Here is a 20,965-nt window from a genome sequence, read left to right as displayed (position 1 = left end):
GATATCGTACATGATAGAAAAAAATAAATTTTTAATAGCAGAAATACAAACTTGTGCTGTAAAGATATAATATCTTTATATATGTGTGTATTATTAATAAATAATATTAAAATTATTTTTAATTAATTTTATACTAATAAAATTCTTACAAAATAATATAAAAGAAACTTCCTTTTAAATTATCTCACTAAAAGGAAATAAATGTTCTTTTAATATAATTTATATTTATTTATATACACATATTATTTATAAAGAAATATAAGGAATTATATCTTTAGAATTTACTTATTCTTCTCTCATGGAATATTTGCGTTATTTACAGAAAGCATTTGTAGACTGTATCCAAATACACTCTTATTATCCTCTCTCTAACAATAAGAATTACACAAATAATAATTTTTTTTTATTTTTATGAAATGCGTTCAAAAGATTATGCTTTTAATATCACAAAGACTATCTACTCTCATACCTATTCTGTCCCAAAGTCTATTTTTTGTCTTTTTTAGAATATAATGAATTTTTTTTTGTAAAATTATACTCTACACAAAAAACAAATATAATTGCATACAGCAATTTTGTCAATAGCATACTCTTTTGCACATACTGTATATTTAACCAAATACTGATTGTGTAGATGAAACATCAGTACTAATTGGTTTTGTAGATTGAAAGGAATCGGTTTCATGCGTTTGTGCGAAACATATACGGTAAACATCGTCGAACGTTGTAGCAAAATGCACTTCTAGACCATCTGTGATATACTTAGGTAAGTCGTTGAAATCTTTCTTATTTTCCTCAGGTAAAATTATGCATTTAACATCGACGCGCTTTGCCTAAAAACCAAAGTGTATTTTATTAATTTTATACCCTAAATTATATTTACAGTATAACAATACAATATATAAAAATTATGTATGGAACTAAAATTACGTAGTGAGCATTGCATTATGTTGTATTGTTATATTCCATCATTAATATTTATATCATAATATTATAATAATTGATTGAAATTGAATCGAATAGCAATAAATTAGAATTAATAAGATTATATTTATATTTTTACCGCAATAATTTTCTCCTTGATGCCACCGACAGGTAGTACCTTGCCCATGAGACTCAGCTCGCCTGTCATTGCTACATTCTGCCTGATAGGTTGACTTTTAGCTAGGGAGAGCAAAGCCGTGGCGATTGTCACCCCTGCACTAGGTCCATCCTTTGGAGTAGCACCTTCGGGTACATGTATGTGCAAATGGGAATCGTAGAGGAAAGTATTGGAGGGCTCCTCTCGTTTCAGATAATTCCTCGCAACGGTCATCGCTATATGTATAGACTCCTTCATCACATCGCCGAGGTGGCCGGTGACTTCAAAAGTACCCTCGGCCTTTTTGCCACCCGTTGGTTTTCTAACAGTACTCTCGATGAACAGAGTGGATCCACCCATGGCAGTCCACGCCAGTCCCATTACTACACCAGCAGGCGTGACGTCGTACATCCTATCTTGGGTGAATACAGGCTTCCCGACGAACTCATGCAGGTTGTGCGCGGTGACGTCGACTTTGTCGGCCTCCTTCTTGACTACCTTAAACGCCACTTTTCTGTGCACCTTCTCTATGTGTTTCTGCAGGTTTCGCACACCCGATTCTCGACAGTAAGATTTGATCAGTGCCGTGAGCGCATTGTCTTGTATGTTGATTTGATCGTTGTTGAGACCGCATTCGATTCTAGCCTGTGGAACTAAGTACTGTTTCGCGATGGCAAGCTTCTCTTCGGCAACGTAACCCGACATGTCTATCATTTCCATGCGATCTCTCAGGGGTTCTGGGATAGTATCTATTATATTGGCCGTGCAGATAAATAAGACTTTTGATAAATCCACTGGAACGTCTAAATAGTGGTCCAAGAAGTTTGCATTTTGTTCAGGATCAAGCATCTCGAGAAGAGCTGATGCTGGATCCCCTTGATGTCCCCTAAAAAAATAACGCAAGTTTTAAAAAAACATTCTACTTTACATGTTTTCTAAATATATCTTTCAGACTTTTAGTTCCATACATTAAATATTTACATACTTGCCAATCTTGTCGACTTCATCTATTAGAATTAATGGATTTTCAGTTTTAGTCTTTTTCAAGCATTGAATAACTTTGCCTGGCATCGCTCCCACATATGTTCTCCTGTGTCCTTTAATCTCCGCCACATCCGTCATTCCGCCGACGCTAAACCTAAAGTATTCTCTGTTTAAAGCGCGAGAAATCGATTTAGCTATAGAGGTTTTGCCGACTCCAGGAGGTCCATAGAAACATAATATCTTTCCTTGTGTGCTGCCTTTTAGTTGACTAACAGCGATGAATTCAAGAATTCTTTTTTTTATATCTTCCATTCCATAGTGATCTTCGTCCAAAATTTTGATGGCATCTTGAAGATTTAAATTCTCTGTACTAGTCACACCCCATGGCATGGATGTAAGCCAGTCTAGATAATTTCTCGTAACACTGAAAAAATACAAAATTTATTTATAATTTTATATTTTTTTTATATAATTACATATATTATTTAATTTATATATTTTAAGCTTGCATAAATTTTAATAAAGCATATGTATACAGCATACTTTTTTATTATACGACTATAAATGCTTAATTATTTAAATTTAACACATACTTGAATTCACTGCTATGACTTTCTAAGAAAGATAATTTATTCAATTCTTCTTCAAGCACATCCATCACTGGTTTAGGAACTGTCTTTTGTCTTATTCGTTCCCTGTACTTCTCTTCTATCGCATCTTTGTCATCCTTTTCCAGCCCTAGTTCTTTCTTGATAACTTTTAATTGCTCATGAAGAATATACTTTCTATGTTGTTGTTTTACTTTCTCCTCAACTTCTTTCCCGATTTTCTGCTGTAGTTTGCTTAATTCATATTCTTTTTTTAGAAGTGCGAGAGACAGTCTCAATCTTTTTAAAATCTATAAATAAAAATCATTCCAATATTCAAAATGAAAATTTCACACACTGTGTAACAATAGTAGCAATACTTACATCCATTTCTTCTAAGACTTGTTGTAACTCCTGTGCATCTGCTCCGGTTAAGGCAGCACCCAAATCACTAAGATAAACTGGATTGTCCACAACTTTTTGCCCTTGATGCAACATTTGCTGCAATGCTTCGCGATATAAAGGATTCATACTAATTATATCGCGAATCGTCTTAATGAGTTCTTGCGTCAAAGCCTGTTTAAAAAAGTATTTATAATATTGTGTGTGCGTATGCAACATCATTAAATAATATAAAAAAATTTGAAAATAATAACATAGTCTGTTTGCAAAAATGCAAGACAAAAGAGTAATAATAAAAAAATAATAGAAGAAATACGTGGAGACGAAAAGATGGAATTGAATGAAATAATTATTCTTGTGAGATATACCAATTTTTAATTATTCTATTTGATTCGAGATATTAAATTCATATACAAAATAAAAAGTAAAATAGTAGAAAATATTATAAAACATTTTTGCAACTTTTAATAGATGCAAAAAGAAATGTTTTTTAAATAATTTAAATTCATTAATATCCTAATACATTATAGTAAAATTGATTCATTTTTTGAATTTTTAATGATACTTCATAGTATTTATAAAATCAATTTTGTTTTAATTTTGTTTCAATTCTATAATTAATTTAATAATTTACTTTTGGTATTATTAAGAAAAAAGATAGAAACTATATTAATTCCGTTGTCAATATTTTCGATATCATTTATAATATTACCTTAATTTCTTCAGTTTGTTTAAATTTTTCGTGTGTGACATTCACAACTTCCACCATTAATATAGGTTGACTACCAGATTGAGGCGGTGATGATGGTTTTTCTGTACTTTTTTCAGAGGAATCTATCGGTGGTTTTACTTCCGTAGAATGGGCATCTACTTCATCGACTTTTTCTATTTTCTCTGCATTTCTATTCTCTACCTTCTTGCGCAATGATCTCCGACTTATCTTGCCGCTGTTTATTGTGTCGTCTACAGGGACGGTAATTGTAGTATTTAATAGTGGGAACGTCAGTTTCATCTCTGTGTAAAGTACGTAGGGCAATATTTTAACAGAATACCGAAAGAAACAAAGTGTTACCACACCAGTTGCAAGCAAAAGGCTCATTTTTATCTATTTAATATATTATATAATAATAAATTATATAATATGAGACATTAAATTTCTATATAAAATATTCATTGTAGCTAAAAAAAAAACGCAAAAAATTTTTTACTTAAATATTTTTCTTACTATGTTCTGACTTTGGAGTTGGATCATCAAAAATCTGATTAACAATCTTGATTCTTCTATGTGCCATGATCACTAGTCTTAATCGATTTCCCAAATCCTGTACCTCATGCACTTGTGCAAATGTTCCAATGGGATAAATGTCATCTAGGTTTTCAACAATTTCAGCTTCGTTTCTATATTATACAATTGTCAAGTTAAAACTTATACTCTTAGTTTCTGTGTCATTTATAATGTTATTGCTTTTGACTCCATTTATAAATTTATATCAAATACATTTAAAAGAACTTACTCTTCAGTCTTCTTTAAAAAGACTCCCACATAAGGCTGATTCAACTTTATTTTTCTTCTTATTAGATCAATCAAAATTGGATTGCTAATTTCGATAAGCTTGATAAATCTAGGAAACACTGGATTTCTATTGATAGCAATGACTGGTACATAAGGCCAAACTTCAGGTACCACCACAGTTGCAGGCAGAGAAGCGGAATAATCTCCAGGTTGGTCTCCATTACCATCGCTGAATGACGATACATGAAACGAGAAACAAGATTCTCACAAAACTAACATACAATCATAGCTATTAACTATTTTATCATTTATCACATTATAAATATTCATAATATACTTACAATAATGCAGAAATATAATAAAAATCTCGATATAGAAAATTAAAAAGAAATATAAATGTGAACAATACATAAATATATAACTTTTAAATTATAGCTGAAGGAAGTTAAACAGAAGAAAGCTCGACTAAAATAAAATTCTTCGGATTAAGAGAGATCAAAGTTAAAATATAAATCAACAAAATAGAATATAGAAATTAAAGAAAATAAAAAAAAAAAAAATTACCTCGGAGGAACTCGATCAGAGTACCTTTTCGTGGCGAAGAATCTCACCGACACCACCGCGGGATGAATACTACGTCCACGTGCATTCCTCAACAGTCTTCCCCCTAGATGGTCCGTCCGTGTTAACCTGACGCAGGCCGGCGACGGGGTCGCCCGGAGATCCAAGGGAAAGCGAGTTTTGCAGAAGGGGCGCGCGATCGTCTGTTGCCGGAGGATCGGCAGCAGTTTCACGTTCACCGCTGTCACGAGTCGCATGGTTCCTCGTCGCAGATTCTCATAAATCCTTCTATCCGGTTTACGCCAAAATCGACGATAAAAAAAGAGGTTACAACGTAATCTTACGAAATATACAACTGCGATTTCACATGCCTTCGTGACCCAGCATAAACTGACATCTGTCTCTTTTTAGATGTACTTTGTTGCTCTCTTTTCGCTGGAACTGATGATGCTCCATGTAATTTGAAAACGTACGTTTTTTTGCAATTAAAATTTTAATATGAAACGCTCAAGTTGATACGTAAATATTTCCTTGACGGAATAAGAAAAAAGGAAAGATACACGGTATAATTATTATATACTTGACGTTTTTCTAATATAATATAATTTTATATGTAGTATATATATCCAGGGTTGGATAAGGTAAATGATTTTTATATAAAAAAAGTTAGTTGCTTATAAAATTAATTTATAATTAAGTTGAAAGTTGCATAAACAAAAAGTAATTAACTCAGTTAAAGTTGAGATTAAATTAACTGAAGTTAAATCAAAAGTTAATTTTTAAAAACATTTTATAATAACAAATAACAAAGATATTTTGATTTTTGTATAGAAATATATTTTTGTTCATTACGATTGATGACAAATGAACATAAAAATGAATAATACTTCAATTAAAAACAATACATTTATAACTTATAAAAAACAATAATAGTGTGGTATTCAGAGATTTTACAAATTTAACTTAACCCAATCCTGAGTATTTTAAATAAATAAACGTTTGTCAAGTTTTTAAATGTAAGGGCTGAAAATAATTTCTTTTAATATGAAAAATATAAAAATATTTTATGTTGCATAATATGTAATTATTATTACAACAGAGGAATTTTTAAATGCTAAAAAGTGGATAGAAGAAATTACTACAGTTATTAACTTTATTCAAGCATAATTATTGTTGTTCAATAATGGATAAAAGAATCCATGACAAACTATCGTTAAATAAAAACCTACTGATTCTACAACCCAGCAAAAATAACAATTTGCAGTGTGGAACAGCTCAGTCTACGGAAAATAATAAAATTAGTGATAATATTATTGATTATAGAAATATTTCTGTTCCTTTAAAAGGTAAAGTATTACAGTTAATATAGTCTTTTTTTATATATACATTTATTATTATTTTATAACATTGAAACACTGTATGCAGGAGAAGTAAGTTCATCCTCCATACAAAGAAATAATTTAACACAAACTCAGCCTAACATTTCACTTGCGGAAGACACAGATGATGATGAACAATTCATCAAAAATATGAAAGAAATTATTGACAAGAACCATACAATGTAAAGCTAATTAATAATCTATATTATTTGCATTAGTTATTGTACTTTGTACTGTATTCGAATGTATATTAATATCTTGTTATACAAATAGGCGGAACAAAGAAAATTATAGTGTAAGAAATTTGCAAAGCCAATCTTATTTATCAAGGAAAAAGAAATGTGTATTTAGCGATGAAGATCAGAATCTAATGAAACGGTTTAAAAAATCTGTGGATGAGAATGAAGTTTTGTGCACAATTCCACAAAAAGTACAACAGTCTGAAAATGTTACTTCTGTTAGCACTTCCAAGTGCTCAATGATATCTAGTCCAAAAGTTACTACTACTTCAACTGTTGTTTTGAATACAGTGAATACGAACAATACAGAGTTGATAAGGTATATTTAGACATATTAGACAAATATACTCTAATGAGTTACTGCAGTAAAATGTTTGGTTGATACATTATTTTCAGATGTAATACTAATCAGCTTCTGTCCTATATGACTTCGCAGAAAAATGATCAATTTATAACGCCCAGAAATACTGAACATGTTATAGAAACTAGAATTGTTGAAGAAATTGATCAATTAGTTTATTGCGAGATGTATTTGACACCACCTGAAAGAGATGAAAATTTATTATCATAATTTAATATGTTCTTAATAATTTATTATATCAAAATATTTTAAACTTAAATTAATTGTAATATTGGTTAGACAAATCCAATATTTATTAATAAGTTATCTCTTGTTAAACATTTTTTGAAATTTTGATTTTATTCGATAAAAATAAGTTATTATGAAAGAATTTGTTTAGAATTAAATATCTGATTACAATTATCTTTTGTATAATTATAATTTTGTTCTAATTTTTGTGATATAATTTTTAATACAAAGTTATATCACTGTTAAATGTATTTCAAATTGAATTTAAATTTCCGCCATTTATCTTTTAAATGTGAAGGAAGAGGGCGCTCATAGTATCAATATGATGTTTCCACTCTTTGTCATGTGACTAATTTTAGTTTATGCATATGCGAATACGAGGACGAGCGGCGCCGAAACTGGGTCCTCTTTTTTCCAAAATACATATAAAAATTATGCATCCTGAGAAACAATGAGTGAATTTAAATTACATCATTTAATCGTGCAACTGATTGATTTGTTGGGGTAAGCGACAATGGACACGTTTCATAATTTGTATAAAATTAATTTATAACATTATTTATAAGATTTAGGAATACATTTGAATATACATATTTTTATATGGAAAATATTGTGTACAAATGCTTTCATGTGTAAATATTATCTTTTGTAGCTCGGAATCTGCTCCTGAGGGACATTTAGAGAAGCTGCAGAAAGAATGCGTAACGACAAATGCACTAAACACTGTTGCTCCTCATAGTTGCATACAGCATCTAGCAAAAATTTCACCCCAACCAGAATTGTTTCTGCAGAAGTATGAGGAATTAAAATCCAAAAAGTTCGTGGAATCAATATGATTCAAGTTATTATATATTTTGTCATTTGTGCAGACACATAATAAAAGATATATTTTTTCAGAGTAGATTTATTAGGTCTGTTTGTGCAGACTTTGGAGTTAATATCTCAAGATGAGGAGTTAAAGAGGTACCTATCAAAATCTGCACCAAGATCAACAATTGATTCTTTAAAAGATCCAACCATCACACAAGAAGATTTGCCAAAGGTAATAATATATTAATACAATATTTTTAAAATATATAAACTTTAATATCTATTTAAAAATAAAAATATATAATTTAAATGTAAGCTAAAATTTGTTTTATTTTTTATATAATTTATGTCAATATAATATATATAATTTATTTAAATATTTGATAGATTTGCAAAACTGTAATTAAAGCTGCTGTGGAAGGAGGAAAGAAATTAAATCAGCAAGTATGTTCAGTCAATTGGAAAAATGACAATGTAACAAAACATAATTGGGTAGCAGAGCGTCCACGTATAACTTGGGATTTTCACAGTGATGTTGCTGTAACACTTTATCAAAGTAAATAAATATTTTTTTGCAAAATATAAGAAATTATAATAAAATATGCATGTTTGACATAAATTTTTATGTTTTAAATAATTACAGAGGTTGTACCAATTGTATCTCAGGAGTCTATACTTCTGTGGGATATTTTGTATTGCTTAAAAGGAATCGATGGATCATATATAATTTCAGAACCTTTAACAAGTCCTTATGGTGTTAAAACCTTCAATATATCACCTGATGTTGGTGAGGAATGCATTAAAAATTTTAATATGCAGTTTTTAATTAAAAAAGATTAAATTAAATTCTATCTTTTTTATTTTCAGGTATATCATTTAAACAGTTAGCGCAACAGATACTACCTTTAGCATCTCATTATTCCATGACAGTGAGATTTGTTGAGGAAAAAGTCTCACCAGACGATGGACAAGTCAATCATGCTCTGAGAGGAGCTATACGATCATTGCTGAAAGATTATTTGGTATAGCAAATTAGTTTTTTAAACAAATGCATGTCTGGTATAATATTTATATTTCTTGTTTAGTTTAATATGTAAATTATTGTAAATATACTGATATTTTAAACTTGCTCTGTTTCAGCTCTTTGTCGTACAACTTGAAACAGAGCACATTCATGGTAAATTAAGCTTGCAAAAGCTATGGTTTTACATTCAGCCTACTATGCTTACTATGTCTATACTATCTCAGATTACATCCACAATCTGTAAGGTTAGTTACAAAGTAATGTTAGAATATAAAATAATTATAATTTATTTTGTAAATATATGCATAGAAAATTCAAATTATTTTTTTCTATAAATTAAAACATTAAAGATAAGATACAACATACAATGTTGGTTAATTCTAGGCAAATGCCAGAGGAGGAAAAGTACTAAGTCTCCTTCACGAGCAAACATTGAATAATGTCAGCGGTGAACCAAAGTCTAAAGAACTGTGCCTATATCTAATACAAGCAGCGAGCATGCCATATATGCAAATATTAGAAAAATGGGTTTACAAAGGAGTGATATGTGATCCATATCAAGAAGTTAGTATCATAAATCTATTCTTATGTGTTACATATTTTAAGTGGCACATTAGTAATATTGTATATTTTTCAGTTTTTTGTAGAAGATAATGAATTGGTTCAAAAGGAAGAACTTCCTTTAGATTATTCTGCGGATTACTGGGAGAAGAGATATACCATGCGACCAGAAAGGATACCTGTATTTTTAAGTGAACATGCACAAACTATACTTAGAACTGGAAAATATTTCAATGTGATCAGACAGTGTGGTAAGTTTTTTAATAACACAAATAATATTTAAATATATTTATTATATATTTAATGTATGGTTATATATTTAAAGCATATTACACACACACACACATATATATATAAATATATAGAATTATTTTTAAGCAATTATTTTACAAAATCAAAAAATATGAATTTACAGGTAAAACAGTGCAGTGGGGAAAACAAGAACCTTTAAGTTATCAATATCAAGGACAAAAATATATAGCTGCTATTGATAGGGCATATTCAGAAGCTGCCAGAAAATTATTAGAAGTACTCATGAAGGAGAATGATCTGATGGGAAGGCTACGCAGTGTAAAAAATTACTTTCTTCTTGCACAAGGAGATTTTGTGGTGAGTTCAACTGTCAGTTATTAAATATGAAATATTAAAGTTATTTTTTATTTAAATTGCTTTTATTATTTTTCTTATATAAGTATAAAAAAAATTTAATTTTTGCATTAAATTAAAGGTTCAATTTATGAATCTGTGTGAAACCGAGTTGAACAAGAGTATGTATGATATCGTTCTACATCGATTAGCATCTCTTCTCGAAGTTGCTTTACGAATGTCCACTGCAGACTCAGATCCTTATAAAGACGATCTGAAACCGGAATTACTTCCATATGATCTACAATATCAAATGTTTAGAATACTCTCCATCCAAACCAGAGATGAAAAAGGTAAGTCTATAAACAAATATCATACTTATACAATTATATTTGATTAAATAAAACATGAGTTGAAAATGAGTGACAATACATTAATTTCTCTTGCAGAATATTGTTTCCAAGCAGGTAAAATTTTGACTGGTTTGGAAGCTTTTGTCTTCAATTATGATGTAAAATGGCCAGTTTCTCTGATTATTAATAGGAAGGCCATAGCTTGTTATCAAATGTTGTTTAGGCATTTATTTTATTGTAAACATGTTGAGAGATTATTATGCAGGTAAACTATTTTGTTTTAATTATTATGTGGACTTTATGTTTGTGTAATAATTTTTAAAAATTTGTTGGCTCACAGGGTATGGATTAGCAATAAAATAGCGAAGACTTTCACGCATGAAGTAGCCATAGCTTACAGACAGGCATTCTCATTACGGCAAAGAATGCTTGATTGTATACAGCATTTAGAGTATTATATGATGGTGGAAGTCGTGGAACCAAATTGGTTGAAATTTATAAATAAGATGAACAAGGTAATGATTTATATTTTATTGTTATTTAAAATATATATACATGGTATTGTTTTTTAATGTCTTTACACAATTTATATAATTAAAATCAGGTCAGTAACGTCGATGACGTATTGAGCGTGCATCAAGATTTGCAAGACAGTTACCTGAAGGAGTGTATGTTAACGGATCCGGATCTTCTCGGTTGCATTACCGGTATATGCGCAATCTGCGTAGAATTCTGCAATTTTATGCAGGTAAGTCTTACTTTCACGAACTTATGTGTTCCTGTCTAACAATATGTTGCATGAATTTACATCCAATGATCTCTTCTTCTAAGTTGCAATCATTGTTTTAATTGATCCATTACAGCGCTTTATTGTTTATTACATAATATATATATAATATTTCCAAATACATACTAATAAATATCCAAGTAGGTCTCATGTTCTTTCCCTCGTGCGAGAATATATATTAGCAATTTATATTTATTTTTCTTAATCGAAAATTGACTAAATCTTTAATTACGATACTTGTTTTACAAAATTCTAAAAATTCAAATTATTAATATTCAATAAAATAAAACGACGATAAAACGTAATGGGAAAGAAAATAATGATATATAAAAGGAGACTTTGATCTATTAAATTATATTTTGCTAATGTTAAGCGTATGAGCCGCTACTACATTGATGCCGAATTGACATCCATGATTGGTGCCTGTCAGGAAGATGCCTATGAATATGAGGTATACTTTCAAAGCTTTAAGCTCGCTCTCATGCATCTTTGTAGTCCTAGAAACATTATTTTTTTATTGCAAAGGAGGCATCTTTTAGTAATCACTATTGTATCGTTAAGAACATGCGACTGTCGTGCATCCTCATCCCCAATTTGCATGAAGATTGAAATTCTATAAATATAAACACCTCTGAAATATATATATAGAGATGCTCTGAGGAATAATGTTTAGTGAGCACTCTTGTTATATCGCATTATATTGCATATAAAATGTTTTCAATACCTATACAAAAAAGTTAAACATTTCCATACATCTCTGTATAAGACTGTATTAATTATTTTTTTAAATCCTCACTAAGAGAGGATAAATGATTAAATAATGTTTGTTAATAAATTATATATGCATCTCTGAAAGATGTTTGAAGATGAAGTAAGTATGAAAATTTATAGAATAAAGTAGTGTAATTATGTATACCATATGTATGTATGTATGTATGTATGTGTATGTATATATATATATATACACATATATATATATATATATATACATATAATTGCATATGCTATGCATTATATATTTTTCTTTGTATATATTATATATATATTTGCTATTTTAACTTGATAAAAGTTGGGGTATTATAAAGATTGTTTAGAAATGTTTTAGATTTTTGTAGATTTAGGGTTGATAAAAAAGTACAATATATTTTTTATTATCTTTTCTATTAAGAACATGGTATATGACTAGATAAATTGTAATTCTATTGTATTTCTTAATTTATAGAATAGACAATTTTTTTCTTTTTATCTTGAACTAGAGTGAGTATTTAAGAAATGTAGAGAGAGAGAGAGAGATAGAGAGAAAAGGAATATCTATATGTGTGCGTAGAAATTTTAAATTTTATTTATGCATATGTTTAATTTTGATTTTGAAGACGCATCTTTTCGAAACTTAATAAGTTTGTCATTAATTTATATTGTATTTCATTTACTTTTTTTATTAGGAATAATTGATAAGAAAATAATTATATTTTTGTAATCTTTTGTATAAAAGCACGAATAGTTCATACTAATAGTCATCATATCAGCATATTATCATACTATTGTCAATTAAGTAAAAATTTATATCATGTATTTATATTACATCTCAGAAATTGCTTTGTTTATGCAATGTGTACATGTACATATTTATACTAATACACTAATGGATCGCATCTTTTATGCTAGATCGAGAATGTTTCTACAGCGAAAGATGGAACAGGAAGCTTCGAGGAAACAATTGCATCGCTAGATGAAAGATTCACTAAAGTATTGACATGCCTTCTAGACCGAATCTGCGATTTGGGCTGCGATAACAACAATGAGAAGCTACTTAATGTGTTATGTCGGTAAGTCTTCTATTAATATATTTTTTAAGTAAAACTTATTCCTTTAGAATAAATCAGAAAAATTATTTTTAATAAAGATACAAATTGCTGTAGCATGTTGCATGTATTATAAAAATTGAAATCATTTTTATATAAGATGTTTTTTTCAAAATACGAACAGTAATAATTCTTAAACGTTCAATTAATTCACCTAATAAATTAATAAGAAACATTCAATTAAACGTTTAATTCAATTAATAAATTAATAAGAATTTCTTTTGATTTCACATTGTGTGAAATAAGTAAATTCTATTTTAGAAAATTTGAAAGTAATATAATTTAAAGATGATTTAAATACACTTTATGTGATACAAGAAAAGAAATATAATATGAAGATATTAGAATAAAACAAAATTGTGTTATCTATCATTAATCTGTTCTTATTAGTTTATTATTACTTTTCAATATGTTGTATGACGAGTTTACATCCAAATGTTATATTAAACATAGCTGTCATTTATGTATATTTCGTGGATAAATTATTCTGTATATTAATTCTCACTGAATATATATAATTTTTACACATCTCTTCGCTTTTTAATAACGATGTTTATGTATTAGGCTTGACTTCAATATGTTCTACACCGACATTCTGGTACGACGAGGGAGAGAAAAAACTGTCACACAGCAGGATGTATCTGGTTAGTAATACATTATCTCCGTCCAGACTGATTTATTCATAAATATGTAGAGATCTACGACAATAATTTAGTAGTAAATCTTGAGAATATTTATTTTCCAACGCTTATTTACACACTTATATTTGCACATACAGGATGGAGATAAGATAAATTTTCACAGAAAAAACTACACTGTATCTTTTTGTCATCAGAGTTATATTTAAAAGTAATAACAATTGATAATCTCATATTATAAATATCGCTAAAAATCTCATATTGTAAGTTGTTAAAAATTTGCTTACAAAAGTACAAATGATTAAAGAGCAATTCTGCAAAGTACTGATAAAATGTTTGTTATAAAACGTGCAACAATATATATATATATATATATATATATATATATATATATATATATAATTGCGCATTGTGTAATATTTAGGTATAAGTTCTACCTCGATTACGATTATAATAATGGCACATATACACGCAGTTTAGGTAAGTCAACATCTGTAATAAAATTTAATAATAAAATTTGACATACTTAACAATGTATTACAATGTTCAACGTTATGTAAAAGAAAATAAACCGCACAAAGCGAGTAACTCATAAAATAAAATCTTTCTTTTTTTAAAGGATACAGAATTAAGGAAAAACATGGATCATTCGCTTATTAACTCTCCATAGATTTCATCGTATTGTCTACATTATTATTCTCAACTGCGAGCTTCACGGTATCCAAAGCGACTTCCATCCTCGCCAGTTTCTCCTGTAGTTTATTCAACGCGATTATTATCCTCTCGTTGTCCGACAACTGATTTTTCTCGGAGATAATTCGTTTAGCCTGTTTGATTATATTAGGATCCATCTTCAAGGTGGACCAACGTTTATCACGATTCACGGACTCGCTGCGAATGTACCTCTCGCAGTGTCTGTCGTTGCTGTACACGTCCAGGTAGTCGTACGGCTTGACGTTAATCCTGCCGTCTCTCAGGTAATGCGGAAACAAAAGAATCCTCCTGGCGAGAAAGCCGAACGGATTCCATCGCATCGAGGACGACTTTTCGCTGCAGCAGAAACACTGCCTGCACGTTTTGCCGACCGCCACGTCCTCGATGTAGGCGACCAGACGTATCCTGGAGATGAGTCCGACCAGTTCGGCCTTGCACAGGATCTCGGCAGTGTCGCTGACCGCCAAACCATTCAGCAGATTGAACAGCACGATGGCGATGAGGAAGACGAACAACACGAATACGATGTGGCTCCAAACGGGATGCGAGACGAACGGGATGTCGTTCGCGTCGAACTCGCCGGTGAGCATGATGAAGGTCTTGAAGAGCGAGCGACCGGGATCGGGGAAGCTCGTGTCGTCGCCGTCCTTGAAGAGCGTGTAAAAGGCCAGGGCGAACGCGAGGATGAGGAACGCGTACGGGAAGAGGAAGCGCGCGAAATTGAAGGAGACTGTGCGGAACATCTCGATGCCGGTGGTCATGCGCGGATGCTGACTGATCAGGATCACCAATTCCCACGCGGACAGGAGGATTACTATGGCGCTGATCTGGGGCCCTGCGCCGCACAGCACGGCGAAAGTCAGCACGATCAACGCAGCTTCCAGCCAATTGCCCAAGTTCTTCAGATAGCGCCAAGGACAGGAGATGAACTGGAGGATCTCCCGGAAGATGAAGAGCAGAAACAGCATGGCGGTGAAGGCCCACAGGAGGTTATTCTGGTACCCGGCGATTCGCAAAATACTCCCGAGAGCGTCTTTCGAGCTGTTGACCGTCTGCGTTTCGTTTTTGTTCGCAGAACTGTTATAAGTCGTGCTCATGAGAATGTAAGCGTTTAACAAGAAGTAGAAGATCACGTAGAAGGCAAAATTCATGTACAAGATGTGCCGTATTCTATGCCACTTGAGGAAGAGGAAGGACGAGAGCAGCGGGTGCTTGAGCAAGTGTTTGAGAGCGCCGTTGCAACCGATGTACTTGAACACTTCCAACTCGGAAACTGCCCGACGATTCTTATCGTGTTCCCCGAGAACATCGTGCGGCATCAGGCAGCGATAATTGAACTCGATAGTGTACTCGTTCGTCCGCTCCTTCCGCGTCTGCAGACAGTTGTCAAAGTAACGCGACAACGTACACACCGGGATGTCGGCGAGAGGCGGTACGTTGAACTTATTCATGTGACCGATGTAACTGCCCCGCTCGAGAAGAAGAGTCACCGCTTCGCGACAACCTGCCCTAGCCGCATAATGCAGTGGCGTGTTGCCTTTATCTGTAAAGTAAGAGACATTTATAGTGAGAATTTACGTATAAGATTTTCAGAGAGAGTAAAAGTATATTGAAATAGATCACTTAGATATTTTTAAACTATCTATATTGTATCTAGAATGTGCTGTTCATGATCTACTCACTGTCAGTGCAACGAACATCCACGTTTTCCTGTTTCAGGATTAATCTCAGACACTGCAACCGATCCGACCTGTCGTCGACTCCTCGTTTCCTTGGCATTCCCAGCTCCAGACAGGCATCCAAAATCAGATTGTTGGCCACTTCAGGCTCCACGTTCAGCAATTCCTGAAGTATAGCGTGATTACCCTGTTCAACAGCCACGCGCGCAGCTTTCTTCACGCTGAAGAGACTCCCCTTCAGTTTTTCCAGAATTCCCACCACGACCTCTTGAAAATCACGTTGCACGGCCATCTCCAGCAAGTCTTCGGCCACACTGTGAAGAACCTCCGTCTTGACGAACTCCAGGCTCCTCAAAAAGTTCGTCTGATCATTGGCAATCAGGTAATACTTAAGATCGTGCGCGTTCGTCTCTCGGTTTTCGGATCTGGGCGGCAACAACAATCTCGGTAACTTTTGTTGAAGCACCTCTCGCGTTGTCTGATGATTGTAGTCCTTGTAACTGTCCAGATCCGGACACTGTCGGCACTTGTTTAGTATCAGCTCTACCATATCACGCTGTGTTTTCATTGCCGCCAGGTGAAGGGCCGTCAGGCCTTTATTATTGGGAATATTGACGCTGGCGCCTCTTTCCAACAGCAGATCGGCACATGCGAGATCCTTCTTCCTTACCGCAATGTGCAGAGCGGTCTGCTGTCCCGCCTCGAGATTCGGATTTATCGTCGGTTCCGCCAACAGAGCTGCCAGAGTGTCCACGTGTCCGCCTTCGGTGGCGAAATGAATGGGAGCGCGATTGTGCGCCTCGTTCACTCTATTAGGATTCGCTCCATTACACAGTAGAAACTCTACGAACTCCGTCAGACCATTTCTACTGGCAATGTCAAGACACGTCTCTTCCGAATGATTGGGATGGACATAGTTGACGTTTATAGCGGGTGGCTGCTTCCTCAAGTTATGCTCCACAGTATTTCTGAAGGAACGAAAATCCCTGGATCGTAGAGCGTCCAGCAGGAGTTTGTAAAGAACTTGACTGTTGGTCGAGGAAGTATCGTAAACGTTCAGCAGATGTTCCTGCAGCGAATCCTCTTCCAAATCCATGTTTCCTAAGGTATCCAATGATTATAATTAAATTTAGAATATTGAATCGATTATTTTGAAAGGGAAAATTTTAATTAATCCTTTGCAAATAAATCGAAAATAAAATTATTTATTATCTTAAAAAAGGATTTGTATCAGATTTGAAATTAAATAGTATTTGAGAATATTCCAAACTTTATAAGTATTGTAGAAAAAAAATTTTTAATTTAAAAAATTTTAATATTATAATTAGAAAAAGAGAAATTTAATAATATAATTACGCACACACACACACGCATTTTTAGACAAAAATCTTAAATATAAAAATATATAAAATGCAACTTATTTTGATTAATTTCTATATATGAAAAAAATTTGAAATAAACATATTTTTCAGTTAAACATTTTTTAAAAACTACATTAAAATTTTATTAATTTAAAATTAATTATTTTTTTTAGTTAGTAGTGCAAATAAAAAAATATGCAGAAACAGTTTGCAAAAAAAATCATTTATGTAATTAGATTAAATTCCTTGGAGGTAAATGTAAGAAAGTAATTATTGTTATTATTTGTTTGTTAACGTCGCTGTACTAAAAAAAAGAAGTGGACCGCTTTTTCTTCAGACGAGCTTCCGCTCGTCGTTTCTGTCTGGAAACATGTGTATAAAACATATCAGACAGATACAGATGTAGGGACAAAAAATGACACATTGTCGTCTGTATGCGTATATGCGTGTTGCATTACACTTGCAAAGTATAGTCTAGTTTCGTGTGTGGGTGTAGAACCGTATATGACGGCGCTGATCGTGATCTCATCGTCACGATTTATTAGAGTGCCAATTAAGTATTTCATCCGTATTATTTCAGTAGCGTACAAAAGCTCTCGCTCCACCGACATTTTTCACTTATCACTCAACAATAGATCCGATCGGATTTTCAAACAAAATGCGATCGGGTCACTGAATTTGTTTCGCGATAAAAGGCATTGTCCGGATGAGCGCTTCCTGTCGTTTAGAATTAATTAAGTTCGAAACGTGAGCGCAGAATATCGTCGACAGAATAATTCTTTGCTCGACGATGTTTGAAAAAAAAAACAGCAAGATAAGAATTCAGAAAAATGCAAACATTCGTTCAAGAATCCGAAGAGAGATTAGCTTCAGAATTTTTCAAATATTTTCTTCAAATATTCATTTACGTAGTTTATTTGTCAATATTATAAAGTATTAAAGTGATTAATATTTATATTTATAAATTGTTTAATATATATTATTTATATATTATTTTAATTAATAATAATTTATATATATCAATATATATAAATTATATAATTATTTATTAAATTTCTCTCATTCTATTAATAGCTACTGTAAAGTTTAAGAATGCAACAGGTGGAGAGGGATTACAGTAAGAGCGATGACTAATATTATAGATATTGCTTTCAACATAATTCTTCAGATAACTTCTATCATCAATTGTCATGTTAAATATTTTATAATAATTATTAATAATTTCGATTTACACAGATTAATTTAAAATCGATTAACCAAAACACCCTGTGCAACATCTATTATTTTTTTCACAAACGACATTCACGAACCTGTTTCAGATTTCTTCTCTTCCTTTCAATTCGTTATATACACAATTTAACACAGAAGAAACCGTTCAAAAGTCGCACATTGGGAGGCTGCACGATGGAAGAGAGCAATCTGGCATTCTCCTTTTACGGAGGAGAATTACTTAGAATTGTGGATCCTCTCCGAAAGAGAACACCCTACACTTGCGACTGTATGCACATCATCATGCGTTTGTACCTCGCAACGCATCGGCGCGAACACATCACACACGCAGTGGATTAATAAACTGGCGCACCTGCGATTAATAATGCGTATAAGTGGACATCCTTCGTGCTCCAACATCTAGACCCATCGAGCCCCGCGACTCTGCTGACCAGACCCGCTCGCTTTGCGACGTCAACGACGAGGAGGGAGAAGGAGAGGAGCGATCAAATGTCCAACACGCTCTCGGCTTTGTAGCAGTGTCTCTTTTAACGTAGCATAGAAATATGATGGTTCTTATAACCGGTTTTCTTAGAAAGAGAATATCCTTCAATCTCGTGGATCTTAGAAAACAAGTTATTAACACGTGATAGAAGATGAAAATTTTGTATAATTGCGAAATTTCATTATCGTTATGGATCATTGATAAAACACATATAGCTATTTATTACTTTTTTCTAAGTTCAGTTAGTACATTGCAAAATATTGGAATAATTACTTTTATACAAAATGTTTAAGAATTTCGTATTTTAAATTTAATGATATTGCTTGATCAGTAGAGTCGAGTTTTGTAATATAAAGGATATTTTCTTCATATTGAAGCAATAATAATTCTTCAATTACAAGTGATTAGAAATTGAAGAATAAGTGGCAATTTTAACTTAATTTTTTTAAATATTTTAGATATTGTTTTATTGTTAAAAAATTAAGAAAATAACTTCGAACTCTTCTCCGAGTAAAAGATATCCTGTATTTATTCTGAAAAGAATGGCTCAAATTTTAGTTTTTTTATTTATTATTTCCAGAATAACGGCACGTGACATCCAGATTTGGCTGCTTAAATATAAGATGGCATTGTCCTCTTGCTTCCATTATCGGACATACACGATTTCACAACCCACGCACTCTCCAATTCCCAATCTCCATCCTCGGCTCTGTCAACTTTACGATATACCTGGGCCAATGTGAGAAAAAGATCGGCTAAAATTAGGATCTTACGCCATAATGAATACAACAGTTAAAATCCCGTAAGTTGTAGAAAGATAAATTGCGATAAGATAAAAATTACTTATTCTCTTTGCTATCTGCTGACCGGCTTTTTTTTCTACTGACGAGTATCTGTTAACTGAACCATGATGACAAATATTATAATAAAGAGAAAATTAGTTGAGAATGCGCATTAAAAAAATACATTCTTGTTAGATTGATACATTGAAAGATAAGAGTAAGTATTTATTGGCGAAAAAAATTTATTATATCTATGAATCTATAATATATTTGTGAAATTTCCGAGAAGTTCAAGCTTTAATTTTAATTAATACATCAAATTTTACATTTAATTAGGATAAATTGAAGCCACTAAAAAATGAATCAAGAAATAAAAAATTTCTATTTTAGATTTCAATTTATTCTTCAATTAGTATGAAAATTATTGTGCTATTAATTTCATAATTATTTGAAGATATTAAAAATGCAGAGAAAAGCATATCAAATTTGAATTATATTTACAATTATTACTTAGCTTTACTGAAGATCATATAAGCATGTTTTTTTAATATGTATTTCAAATTTTTTCTTATAGAATTAATCCAGCCCTATCTCCTTCGTAGATCGAAATCTACGCGAATGTACATGCACTTCGTCTTTGCACGCGAGGCAATCTATCCTCAGGCGCTTGCGTTTCAGATTCTCCCAGTCGGACTCCCTGCGAAAACCGCGAAAGGTGGGGAACGTGGATTCCAGGAAACATGCTGCGATACCTTGACGT

The 20,965-nt window shown here is 32.1% G+C and overlaps 4 protein-coding genes and 1 long non-coding RNA gene across 15 annotated transcripts; 3 read left to right on the top strand and 2 right to left on the bottom strand.

The window, feature by feature from the left end:
* Positions 1–204: 204 nt before the first annotated feature.
* On the bottom strand, positions 205–5,523 carry Lon (lon protease homolog, mitochondrial). Of its 3 annotated transcripts, none has more exons than XM_029319048.2 (9): positions 5,156–5,523; positions 4,569–4,796; positions 4,280–4,452; positions 3,767–4,068; positions 3,037–3,228; positions 2,659–2,963; positions 2,067–2,489; positions 1,064–1,967; positions 205–833 (listed from the first exon to the last, which is right to left on the bottom strand). In XM_029319048.2, the coding sequence occupies exons 1-9, from the start codon at positions 5,383–5,385 to the stop codon at positions 612–614; spliced, it is 2,979 nt and encodes a 992-aa protein (XP_029174881.1). In that variant the 5' UTR covers positions 5,386–5,523; the 3' UTR covers positions 205–611. The 3 variants fall into 3 exon arrangements, with proteins under 3 accessions (XP_029174881.1, XP_029174882.1, XP_029174880.1); XM_029319049.2 differs by having other exon boundaries at positions 3,767–4,017; positions 5,132–5,522; XM_029319047.2 differs by having other exon boundaries at positions 5,132–5,521.
* LOC114943435 (uncharacterized) lies at positions 5,203–7,565 on the top strand. 3 transcript variants are annotated; one of them, XM_029319057.2, is made up of 6 exons: positions 5,203–5,454; positions 5,540–5,597; positions 6,228–6,474; positions 6,554–6,689; positions 6,781–7,065; positions 7,143–7,565. In XM_029319057.2, the coding sequence occupies exons 3-6, from the start codon at positions 6,312–6,314 to the stop codon at positions 7,315–7,317; spliced, it is 759 nt and encodes a 252-aa protein (XP_029174890.1). In that variant the 5' UTR covers positions 5,203–5,454; positions 5,540–5,597; positions 6,228–6,311; the 3' UTR covers positions 7,318–7,565. The 3 variants fall into 3 exon arrangements, with proteins under 3 accessions (XP_029174890.1, XP_029174889.1, XP_029174891.1); XM_029319056.2 differs by having other exon boundaries at positions 5,540–5,691; XM_029319058.2 differs by lacking the exons at positions 5,203–5,454; positions 5,540–5,597 and adding an exon at positions 5,699–5,769.
* Positions 7,566–7,704: 139 nt separating this feature from the next.
* LOC114943433 (gamma-tubulin complex component 2) lies at positions 7,705–14,492 on the top strand. 5 transcript variants are annotated; one of them, XM_085485452.1, is made up of 18 exons: positions 7,705–7,839; positions 7,988–8,152; positions 8,233–8,377; positions 8,533–8,701; positions 8,789–8,932; positions 9,013–9,167; positions 9,286–9,414; positions 9,554–9,733; positions 9,807–9,981; positions 10,146–10,339; positions 10,458–10,668; positions 10,765–10,933; positions 11,009–11,183; positions 11,273–11,416; positions 11,829–11,906; positions 13,121–13,281; positions 13,882–13,961; positions 14,380–14,492. In XM_085485452.1, the coding sequence occupies exons 1-18, from the start codon at positions 7,787–7,789 to the stop codon at positions 14,433–14,435; spliced, it is 2,583 nt and encodes an 860-aa protein (XP_085341578.1). In that variant the 5' UTR covers positions 7,705–7,786; the 3' UTR covers positions 14,436–14,492. The 5 variants fall into 5 exon arrangements, with proteins under 5 accessions (XP_085341578.1, XP_029174887.2, XP_085341580.1 ...); XM_029319054.2 differs by lacking the exon at positions 14,380–14,492 and adding an exon at positions 14,096–14,288 and having other exon boundaries at positions 7,706–7,839; XM_085485454.1 differs by lacking the exon at positions 11,829–11,906 and having other exon boundaries at positions 7,706–7,839.
* pain (transient receptor potential cation channel family member painless) lies at positions 14,028–19,383 on the bottom strand. Of its 3 annotated transcripts, none has more exons than XM_029319050.2 (3): positions 19,020–19,383; positions 16,352–17,449; positions 14,028–16,212 (listed from the first exon to the last, which is right to left on the bottom strand). In XM_029319050.2, exons 2-3 carry the CDS (start codon positions 17,442–17,444, stop codon positions 14,612–14,614), a joined length of 2,694 nt encoding a protein of 897 aa, XP_029174883.1. In that variant the 5' UTR covers positions 17,445–17,449; positions 19,020–19,383; the 3' UTR covers positions 14,028–14,611. The 3 variants fall into 3 exon arrangements, with proteins under 3 accessions (XP_029174883.1, XP_029174885.1, XP_085341567.1); XM_029319052.2 differs by having other exon boundaries at positions 19,292–19,376; XM_085485441.1 differs by lacking the exon at positions 19,020–19,383 and adding an exon at positions 18,242–18,441 and having other exon boundaries at positions 16,352–17,452.
* On the top strand, positions 16,247–20,948 carry LOC146722096 (uncharacterized). Its single transcript, XR_014925340.1, has 4 exons — positions 16,247–16,730; positions 16,926–17,454; positions 19,029–20,225; positions 20,884–20,948. It is a non-coding gene; the product is annotated as an uncharacterized LOC146722096 (long non-coding RNA).
* Positions 20,949–20,965: the final 17 nt, after the last annotated feature.

The sequence above is a fragment of the Nylanderia fulva genome, unplaced genomic scaffold (genome assembly GCF_048542155.1).
Source record: "Nylanderia fulva isolate GAGA-0341 unplaced genomic scaffold, ASM4854215v1 Scaffold37, whole genome shotgun sequence".
Taxonomy (NCBI): domain Eukaryota; kingdom Metazoa; phylum Arthropoda; class Insecta; order Hymenoptera; family Formicidae; genus Nylanderia; species Nylanderia fulva.
This window is presented reverse-complemented; position numbering and strand designations above follow the sequence as displayed.

Coding starts and splice junctions, on each gene's coding strand:
- LOC114943433 (XM_085485452.1), top strand. CDS start 7,787: ATGAGTGAATTTAAATTACATCATTTAATCGTGCAACTGATTGATTTG. Junction 8,933..9,012: donor CAATATATCACCTGATGTTG/GTGAGGAATGCA, acceptor TTTTATTTTCAG/GTATATCATTTAAACAGTTA. Junction 11,184..11,272: donor TTATAAATAAGATGAACAAG/GTAATGATTTAT, acceptor AATTAAAATCAG/GTCAGTAACGTCGATGACGT.
- pain (XM_085485441.1), bottom strand. CDS start 18,320: ATGTCGGTGGAGCGAGAGCTTTTGTACGCTACTGAAATAATACGGATG. Junction 17,453..18,241: donor TGGCACTCTAATAAATCGTG/ACGATGAGATCA, acceptor CATTGGATACCT/TAGGAAACATGGATTTGGAA. Junction 16,213..16,351: donor GGATGTTCGTTGCACTGACA/GTGAGTAGATCA, acceptor CTTACTTTACAG/ATAAAGGCAACACGCCACTG.
- Lon (XM_029319047.2), bottom strand. CDS start 5,385: ATGCGACTCGTGACAGCGGTGAACGTGAAACTGCTGCCGATCCTCCGG. Junction 4,069..4,279: donor AACTCCAAAGTCAGAACATA/GTAAGAAAAATA, acceptor TACTTTACACAG/AGATGAAACTGACGTTCCCA. Junction 3,229..3,766: donor AACAAACTGAAGAAATTAAG/GTAATATTATAA, acceptor TTTTTTAAACAG/GCTTTGACGCAAGAACTCAT.
- LOC114943435 (XM_029319057.2), top strand. CDS start 6,312: ATGGATAAAAGAATCCATGACAAACTATCGTTAAATAAAAACCTACTG. Junction 6,475..6,553: donor TATTTCTGTTCCTTTAAAAG/GTAAAGTATTAC, acceptor CACTGTATGCAG/GAGAAGTAAGTTCATCCTCC. Junction 6,690..6,780: donor ATTGACAAGAACCATACAAT/GTAAAGCTAATT, acceptor TTATACAAATAG/GCGGAACAAAGAAAATTATA.